This window comes from Sprattus sprattus (genome assembly GCF_963457725.1).
Source record: "Sprattus sprattus genome assembly, chromosome: 7".
Classification (NCBI taxonomy): domain Eukaryota; kingdom Metazoa; phylum Chordata; class Actinopteri; order Clupeiformes; family Clupeidae; genus Sprattus; species Sprattus sprattus.
Genome location: NC_137926.1, coordinates 6,400,285 through 6,410,284, shown reverse-complemented (window position 1 = coordinate 6,410,284; position 10,000 = coordinate 6,400,285). Strand labels below are relative to the sequence as shown.

Genomic DNA, 10,000 nt, shown 5'->3' with positions numbered 1-10,000 from the left:
GAGCTAGTGGTGCTGTTGAACTGTCTGAGCAGGGTGCTGTTGAACTGTCTGAGCTAGTGGTGCTGTTGAACTGTCTGAGCAGGGTGCTGTTGAACTGTGTGAGCTAGTGGTGCTGTTGAACTGTCTGAGCAGGGTGCTGTTGAACTGTGTGAGCTAGTGGTGCTGTTGAACTGTCTGAGCAGGGTGCTGTTGAACTGTGTGAGCTAGTGGTGCTGTTGAACTGTCTGAGCAGGGTGCTGTTGAACTGTGTGAGCTAGTGGTGCTGTTGAACTGTCTGAGCAGGGTGCTGTTGAACTGTGTGAGCTAGTGGTGCTGTTGAACTGTCTGAGCAGGGTGCTGTTGAACTGTGTGAGCAGGGTGCTGTTGAACTGTCTGAGCAGGGTGCTGTTGAACTGTCTGAGCAGGGTGCTGTTGAACTGTGTGAGCTAGTGGTGCTGTTGAACTGTCTGAGCAGGGTGCTGTTGAACTGTGTGAGCTAGTGGTGCTGTTGAACTGTCTGAGCTAGTGGTGCTGTTGAACTGTCTGAGCGAGTGGTGCTGTTGAACTGTCTAGTGGTGCTGTTGAACTGCCTGAGCTAGTGGTGCTGTTGAACTGTCTAGTGGTGCTGTTGAACTGTCTGAACTAGTGGTGCTGTTGAACTGTCTGAGCTAGTGGTGCTGTTGAACTGTCTGAGCTAGTGCTGGATAGCAGTCATGAAGGAGCTGTGTGGGGTGCTGTTGAACTGTCTGAGCTAGTGGTGCTGTTGAACTGTCTGAGCTAGTGCTGGATAGCAGTCATGAAGGAGCTGTGTGGGGTGCTGTTGAACTGTCTGAGCTAGTGGTGCTGTTGAACTGTCTGAGCTAGTGGTGCTGTTGAACTGTCTGAGCTAGTGCTGGATAGCAGTCATGAAGGAGCTGTGTGGGGTGCTGTTGAACTGCCTGAGCTAGTGGTGCTGTTGAACTGTCTGAGCTAGTGGTGCTGTTGAACTGCCTGAGCTAGTGGTGGATGGCAGTCATGAAGCCGTGGACTTAGAGCCAGCTGCAGTCCTGTTCTAATTGCATCACAGCCAGCTAAGCGACTGACTGACTGACAGTCAGGGCTCCCAGATGGAGGCGAACACACTCTGCTTCTCAGCTCATACATCATTCCAGAGAATTACCTGCTACAAGCCCCCCCCCGTCTCTCTCGCCCCCATCTCTCCTTTCCTCACCCACGTCTATGTCGTCGTTCCCTGTCTTCACCCTGACTCTCGGGGTTTTTTTTTTCTTTTTTCGTGGCTGTTTTTTTTGGCGGGCGGAGTGACACCCCGGTGAAACGCGTCTCGCCGTTTAAAGGTCAGGACTTAAGCAGGGCTTGTCGGCTCTCACCGATCAGTTTGAGAAATCTGTTTTTATTGACGGGTGCAAGGTTCGGTGTGCTCTCTCTGGAATCTCTCGTGAATGTGTGTCTGCTTCCCACTTCCCATGCCAGACACACACACACACACACACACACACACACACACACACACACGCACGCACACACACACAAACTGTCTCTCTCTGAAAATGTGCAGTACTTTGTACATTTTACTGTTTAAAAAAGACAGTAGCTGTTAAGCAACACAATGTCATTGCTACTTAATAAACTTTTTTTTTTTTTTTTTTTGCTTTCCAACCAAAAATACCACTTTTGCATTTCACAAGCTGCAGGTGAAATAATCCGGTTGAGTTTCTTTTCTGACACGCTAGGCTAGCTGCTGGTCAGGTAGCATTGTGCTGGGATCAGCGTTGGCTTTTTCATTGGCTGGGATCAGTGTTGGCTTTTTCATTGGCTGGGATCAGTGTTGGCTATTTCATTGGCTGCGATCAGCGTTGGCTATTTCATTGGCTGGGATCAACGTTGGCTATTTCATTGGATGGGATCAGCGTTGGCTTTTTCATTGGCTGGGATCAGTGTTGGCTTTTTCATTGGCTGGGATCAGTGTTGGCTATTTCATTGGCTGCGATCAGCGTTGGCTATTTCATTGGCTGGGATCAACGTTGGCTATTTCATTGGATGGGATCAGCGTTGGCTTTTTCATTGGCTGGGATCAGTGTTGGCTATTACATTGGCTGGGATCAGCGTTGGCTATTTCATTGGCTGGGATCGGCGTTGGCTATTTCATTGGCTGGGATCAGTGTTGGCTATTCCATTGGCTGGGATCAGTGTTGGCTATTCCATTGGCTGGGATCGGCGTTGGCTTTTTCATTGGCCTGATTCTTGAATGATGGACACCAAATAGCGTTCAAGCTTTTCCCTTTGCCTGTAAAAGAGCACCATTAACATTAGCAGGACTCTCCAGGTTCTCATAGGAAAAAGATTAAAATAGTACCTCAGTGTGGACCCCCTGCTCCTAAAATACATCCTTCCTGGCTTAAAACACAGCGTGTATGTTTGAATGGATGGGGCAGCTGTTGAAGTCTCCTGAGCTCCAGCCGAGATTCGATCCTTATGGGCTCAACGGTCCAGAATCTAGGACCCGGGCCGCTAAAACAACACTCCCACTTCGACCGCATAATTCTGACGTATATTAACTTCCATCCTCCTCCTGCCGCCGCTGCCACGGCCACGTTGGTCAAATACACATTTGGTTACTTTTCCAGCTGTGAAGACATCTTTATTGCTCTACCAGGGATCTAGTTCAGCAGTTCGTTAAACACGAACCCTGAGGCGCCTTGATGAGAGATTTGCCTTTATTCCTTCGCCTTCATGTACTGTACGTCTCAACCCCATGAGTTTAGCCTTTATTCCTTCGCCTTCATGTAGGTCTCAACCCCATGAGTTTTGCCTTTATTCCTTCGCCTTCATGTACCTCTCAACCCCATGAGTTTTGCCTTTATTCCTTCGCCTTCATGTACGTCTCAACCCCATGAGTTTTGTGTCTACCAAAGGGTAGTTGCCCGTGTGCACTCTTACACAATGGCACTTTTCTTTCTTAAAAATGGACATCATGAAGGAGAACAGAAACTAAACTACTGATTTTGAACAAACACAAGAGGCTATTTTAAGAACTATGACTAAAGAATAAAAAGATCTTATGGGCCATTTCCTCTTCAAAAAAGCATGTCTGGTTTAGACAAAAACCAGCAAGCTAACTGGATAGATATTAGGCTTGCCCTGCAAACAGCAACAAAAGCTCAAATACCTCTGTTAAAAGCCAGCTAGCTGACTAACTTGTGTTTTGGTGATATATGTCATAGGTCATACTGTGAAACCTGTTTTTAGATGTTTGTGGGTTTTCTGACACGGCGGATACAACAACACAGAGAATAACCTGCTTGGATAGTTTGAATGACAGGAGATCTTGAAGGTTAATGTTGTTGTTATGGGGGTCCAGGCTCTGGGCTCTGTAAAGCACCTAGAGGCAATTGTATTGTTATAGCGCTATATAAATAAAATTGAATTGAATTGAATTGAATTGTTATTTTTGTTTTTGTGTGTCTCCAATAATGTGTGTTCTTTGGCAGCTGAGGGATCTGGTGAGCATGTGCATCAACCCAGACCCGGACCAGAGGCCCGACATCGTGTTGGTGCTGCAGATCGCCATGCAGATGCAGCTGAGGATGGACAGCACCTGAGGCAGCCGCCCGCTGGGACTCCTGTGATGGAAGTCCACGGACCACACAACCACACACTATTTAAAAAACAACAACAACAACAACAACGACAACAAAAACAACAGGAAAATAAAGACGTCGCCACCTGGTCTTTCAGATCCCTTCACCCTCCTCTCTGCACGGAGCGCGTGAAGAAGACTCCGGAGGGTGACTTCACACGGAGATGGCGCTCTCTCTCTCTCTCCACAGCAGTATGAGTGGACTCAACATTTCTTTGTTATGTGTTTTAAGAATGAGTTTTAAGAGGAGGAAAAGTGTGATGAGGCCCACTTGTGACTCGAAACAAGTGAGTTGGTCATAGACAACTGTTTTTATTGATACTGCGCAGTGATTGGCTTTGTGACTGTTGGTAGGGAGGAGTCTTGCCCATCCATTGGCTGATGGAGAGAACCCCCGATGTCTTAGAACAACAATGATGATAATGATGATGACGCTTATGATGATAATTATGAGACGGCGGTTAGGCAGGCCTCGCAGACATGGTTGTCGGATGAGCAGAGGGGTTGCATTCCAGACCCGTTTCTCTTAGCTTCGCTCTCAATCTCTCTTTGCCTTTTACTGCTCTGTAACGCACCTTGTACAATGGACAGCTTCAAAAATCTGCCTCTTGGTCTATGCTTTTTCTTATGCTATTGTGTTTTTTTTTCTAAAAGAAAAGTTTACTGAGGTGCTTCACGTTAACCATGCTCACAGTTTAATCACTTACCTCGGATGTGTTCAGATTTATGCTCTTTCCTTTTTTTTTTTTTTATGTACATATCATGCTTTTCTCCCAGATGTGATGCGTTTCTATGACGTTAGTGTGTTTGTTTCTTTTTCCTGCAAGAGGCTTTGTTTTTGCCCTATTGCATTTTCGCCAAGACAAACGTGGCAAGGTGGGCAGACATGCGTTCTGCAGCCTGTCGCTGACCTCAAAGTCAAGGTCACACATGAACGAACTCCTGGAGGGTTTAACATGCATCTGGAGACAGCCAGCAGGTTGACTGTGAAAGTGGAGCACAGACAACAGATGGAACAGTATAAGCTTTTTAGTCTCTATAGTAACAGTGTAAACAAGTGCCTTGTGATGCTGGAAATGGCACATGGACATAATAATATTACTTTAGAATTCTATGAATGTTTGTTTTTAGTTTTTCTTCCTCTGCGGAATGGTTTGACTTTGCAAGGAGGTGCAAGAAGTGGGTGATGGGAATTTTGTCTTGATTTTCCTTAGTGTGTTTCTTGTCCTGTGTGTTCTACTTAGTTTTGGAAAATGGAAATACCATTGGATGATTTGTATTCCCTCCTCTTTTCTAACAGGGTATGCCTGTGATGCTCATTAACAGATATATTGAAGGTTAGAACCACTCATGCAGTCACCGTAGAAGATGTGTTTTACATGCTATTTGAACTCAATGCATTTAAGGATCTCTTTAGTATGAACATCACATGGGTCCTGCTGAGCCGCAGGCCAGGATCTAGACTGCCCAGATTGACATTTGTGGTGAGCTCAAGAAGTGGACTATATACTGCAGTGTATAGAGCGGTTTTCCTCATTTTAATGTGCGGCTGATAGGTCTGTTCCTACACCTTATTCGATATAATATGCACATGAGGACTAGTCTAAGATTCTAAGAGGGAGGTGTGAGCACTCAAAATACTGGCTTTTTGGGTTTCATAATTTCACATTTTCATTCTCATATTTAATCTTTGAAGTATTTTTTAACTCCACATTATGTTCTGAAAACCAGCCAATTAAACAGGCTTGATGCATTTTCAACCACTCCGTGCAGATCACTTCCAAGTTCTGAGATACTTTTAGTGTCTTGAATGCACCTTTAAGATTTTCAATCCTGTTTAAGATGTGCCTGCAGGGCATCCCAAAAGATCATGTTTGCTTTTCATGAAGTACTTCATGGTGTATTTTGAGGTATGCTTTGAATCATTGTCCTGTTCTATAAACCAAGTCTTGTAAGCTTCTGTTTTTTGACTGCCTTCATGACATTGCATCCTGAATTTGCTGGTGTTAAGTGGACTCCATTCTTCCCTTAATTCATGTTTCCTTATTTTCAAAATGACCCTGACTTTACATATTTAAAAAACACTGAGGCCCTGATTGAAGCCTATTAGATGCTAATTAAATATTAGTCAATAGCTTGCTCAAGCTACAATATTGCGAAAGCAATTGCTTTAGAGCTTGCGAATGATCAAATAACGGTAATTACCGCAGCCTAAATTAAATCAGGTGCAAACTAGCTAGAGACAACTGTATTTAAATCAGGATTTCGTGTCACATTGAGAAAAAAAAAATATAAAAACATGGACGTCTCGACTGGTTTCTAAGACGTCTCCGTTCAGTAACTATAGATGCTCTCATTCACGCAAATCAATACATGCCCATGGATCCTTTTAAATACCGCTCGCAATTGACCAGAAAATCAGGACATTTTGACGGCCAAATTAAAATCTTAGAGATTTGAGGGGAAGAACAAAGATGACCAATTTGGGTTGGCAGCGCAGACATTTTGAGAAGCAGGTTCAATTGCAAACGAAAATCTTTGTATTAAAAGAGAAATTGTTGTAAACGGTGTTAGAAACATTATGGGTTTCTTTTGGAAAGCTTTTGCCACTGCAACACTAACGAAGTTAATACCAAAATCCATGTCATAGATGTTTTGAGACTTCCTTTGGAATTTAACAAAGTTCACATATACATGTTCTCTTTGTATTATTGTTTGTGTTTGTTTAGGTTTTTTCAACCGCTTCCTTTTGGTGATGACATGCTGTGGATACATGTTAAGTGCCACCTCCTTGCATTTTGTAGTAGATATGTACATGTTTAATTGCAATAAAAATGGCATAATTCAGACTTCATGTAATCTGAGTTTTTTTTGCACAGCTCTAGTTCTTGGCACATTGTTTAAGTACTAATCTTCCGAGGATTTGTATTCTTTGAAGATAGAGGTATAAATATATTGAGAGTATTTGAATCCCCCCCCACCACCCCCTAAAAGACACACACATTCTTACTCACAACTTATTTTATTGTAAACCATGGAAAAAAAAGTACATGCTAGTCTAGCCTCTAACAGAGATTAGGGGGCTGGGAGGGGATTAGTGAGGTTACACATGTAAAGCCTTCTGGGGGCTCTGGGGCTTCAGGAGGTGTCCATGGTCTGAACCGTCTCATCCACCACCTCCAGATCCAGAGGGGTCATGGATTTGGTCAGGACAGCAGTCGTGCCACGCTTGTACTTGTAGTCCCCAGTTCTGTTGAGGGGCGGGGCGCCACACACACACACACACACACACACACACACAGAGAGAGCGAGAGAAAAACATGTTTACCATTAATTACGCACTTGGCTAAAGCTTGCCGTGAAGGACTGCTTTGGGTGGACTAGTGACCCCTTTCCTCCACATCCTGAAAGATTCCCACAGAATCACTAATGAAGGTTGATTACAGACAAATACAAGCAATTTTATTCACTCTGTAGCTAAAATCACCGCAAGAATGAACACACACACACACACACGCGCGCGCACGCACGCACGCTTTACTCACGCAAGCATTGCCCCAAGCTCATTCACTCTTCAAGAACAGGCAAAAGAAATCCACGAATCAGACAAGGTTCCATACTATTGCAGAAGTTAACATGCTAATACAACCCATTCCTGAGTTACATGGTCGACTAACAACATCAACCTCCTCCGTCTGTGATGGCATGACCACTTAGTTTAATGCAATGATGCCAACTTATATTAGAGATAAAAATGTAAGATGGTTAAGTCTCCCATCATTCATAAATGCTTGCAGACATGCCATGCCAATGAACAGAATACAGTGAGATGTAAAGATGAATGAGTGTGCCATCACAGGAGGCTTTGATTGACAGTCTGGGGTATTAATAAAACGTGAAGGTTGACTGAGTGGACGTTAGCAGGGATCCTCACCTGACGCCCTTCTTGTTGGCTTCATCGTGGGGCCGCAGGTAGTCCACCTTGCCCTTAGTGATCACACACAGGTCAATGTTGCTGCCGGAGCCAAGGTCGTTGAAGATACCTGCTGCAATGGCATCACGGACCAGACTCTTGGCATCGGCCTCCTGACAAATGAACAGGAAACACACAAAGAGCATTTGGGATTACTCAACAATAATAATAATTATAATAATAATAAAAAAAAACTACAGCAGTGGGAATGATATGACTAAAGAGGGCATTTGTGCAAATGGCAACACCTGCAATTATTTAAACTGATTATTTAAAAATACATTTTCAAATGTGTATCCAATGCATTGAGGTTACAATGCAATGATCTGAGAGGCTGTGACACTGGGCTGCACAGAGTACTGGGTATACAACAAGGGCTCCCTCTATTGGAGAATAATATGGTTGCACATTGATGTTCTCCACACACACACACACACACACACACACACACACACACACACACACACTTCCATCACATTGCGCAAGATAAATGATCTGGCTGAACAACGCAATTTACACAATAGATGCCGTTTTCCCCAGTGAGCCATTGACGGTGCTAGCCACACCGTAGCCACGGCTACCGCTCAGCCTCGGCAGGCTTTTAATGTGTGTGCCGAGGAAAAGACACATGATGCATTATTTACCTGTATTAATCAAGAGCTTGAGCTACACCACAACTGCAGCAGCAGAGACAAAAGATCACTCGCTTCAGTAAAGGGGTCTGGGACTGTCTGTCTGTCTGTGTCTGTGTGTGTGTGTGTGTGTGTGTGTCTCGGAGCACACGGTCACACTGGGTTTACATGGTGAGTGTTTCAGAGGCAATTATTTTGGGCTTAATGGTCCCCTGGGTGAGTTTGGGTGGAGAGGGCAAGAGAGGAGGGGAGTGGGGGGGGAGACTATAGGTGGAGGAAGAGAGAGAGAGAGAGAGGGAGACGGATGGAGAGTAAAGATGGACCTGCTCATTGGAGTGGAGGCGGTGGTGGAGGGCGTGACCCCTGCAGGTCGGGTCAGCGGCTGTGGAAGCCCTTGCGGCTGCCTCGAATCCCAGGAGTCTGACCTTTGACCCCCCCTGCTCCGCAACTAACAGCAGAGACGGACAGCATGAGGTGCGGCTCGCAGCCCCCGATGCCATTTTAACCGAGGATTACACCAATCTGGAAAAGGGGCTTATTTCCTGCTACGATGCAACATCACCCGAGAGCAACAACGCAAACGATCTGAATGAATCCTTTAGCTTTAAACGCATTTTGGGTTTCATTAGGCCCAGTGAAGTTCTCGTCTTTAATGATTTGGCCCCCTCCTGACATCCCGCTCTGGCTTTGAGTAAGACGTGCGCCCGCTGCTCGCTTCTTGGAGGAATGCCCTGAGGACAGTGACTGCAGGGGGAAGAGACTTTGCAGCACGTGATTAAGAGAGATCAGATCAGATCTGCCATTCGTTTGCTTGCGGCACCCCCATCCCTGACTTCACAGGAGCAAAATGCTCCCAGGGGGAGTGTGAGTGTGTGTGTGTGTGTGTGTGTGTGTGGGGGGGGGGGCGGGGGCTGTCTGATGGCACCTCAAACACAGACAGTGACACCCCTAGGCTAGCCGCCCCCGGTAGCAGTGCTCGTCTGATGACGCGGCACAGAAAGAGACGCCAAAATACAGCAGTCACAGGTACAGACGAGACACACTGCACTGAGGACAGCAGTCACAGACGAGACACACTGCACTGAGGAGGACAGCAGTCACAGGTACAGACGAGACACACTGCACTGAGGAGGACATCAGTCACAGACGAGACACACTGCACTGAGGAGGACATCAGTCACAGACGAGACACACTGCACTGAGGAGGACAGCAGTCACAGACGAGACACACTGCACTGAGGAGGACAGCAGTCACAGGTACAGACGAGACACACTGCACTGAGGAGGACAGCAGTCACAGACGAGACACACTGCACTGAGGAGGACATCAGTCACAGACGAGACACACTGCACTGAGGAGGACAGCAGTCACAGGTACAGACGAGACACACTGCACTGAGGAGGACAGCAGACACAGACGAGACACACTGCACTGAGGACAGCAGTCACAGACGAGACACACTGCACTGAGGAGGACAGCAGTCACAGACGAGACACACTGCACTGAGGAGGACATCAGTCACAGACGAGACACACTGCACTGAGGAGGACAGCAGTCACAGACGAGACACACTGCACTGAGGAGGACATCAGTCACAGACGAGACACACTGCACTGAGGAGGACATCAGTCACAGACGAGACACACTGCACTGAGGAGGACAGCAGTCACAGGTACAGACGAGACACACTGCACTGAGGAGGACATCAGTCACAGACGAGACACACTGCACTGAGGACAGCAGTCACAGACGAGACACACTGAGGACAGCAGTCACAG

General features: G+C 46.1%; 2 protein-coding genes across 2 annotated transcripts in view; one reads left to right on the top strand and one right to left on the bottom strand.

Moving 5' to 3' along the window:
- nek6 (NIMA-related kinase 6) overlaps positions 1–6,470 on the top strand; it is a 60,903-nt gene extending 54,433 nt beyond the window's left edge. Inside the window, exon 10 of the mRNA XM_080842938.1 lies at positions 3,468–6,470. Within this exon, the coding sequence (XP_080699064.1) occupies positions 3,468–3,578 (111 nt within the window). The 3' untranslated portion in view covers positions 3,579–6,470. The remainder of the gene's footprint in view (positions 1–3,467) is intronic.
- A 149-nt stretch (positions 6,471–6,619) lies between these two features.
- The window catches only part of psmb7 (proteasome 20S subunit beta 7), a 20,873-nt gene continuing 17,492 nt past the window's right edge, over positions 6,620–10,000 (bottom strand). Inside the window, exons 7-8 of the mRNA XM_080842520.1 lie at positions 7,551–7,702; positions 6,620–6,866 (exon numbers count right to left, since the gene is read on the bottom strand). Coding sequence (XP_080698646.1) covers positions 6,755–6,866; positions 7,551–7,702 — 264 coding nt within the window. The 3' untranslated portion in view covers positions 6,620–6,754. The remainder of the gene's footprint in view (positions 6,867–7,550; positions 7,703–10,000) is intronic.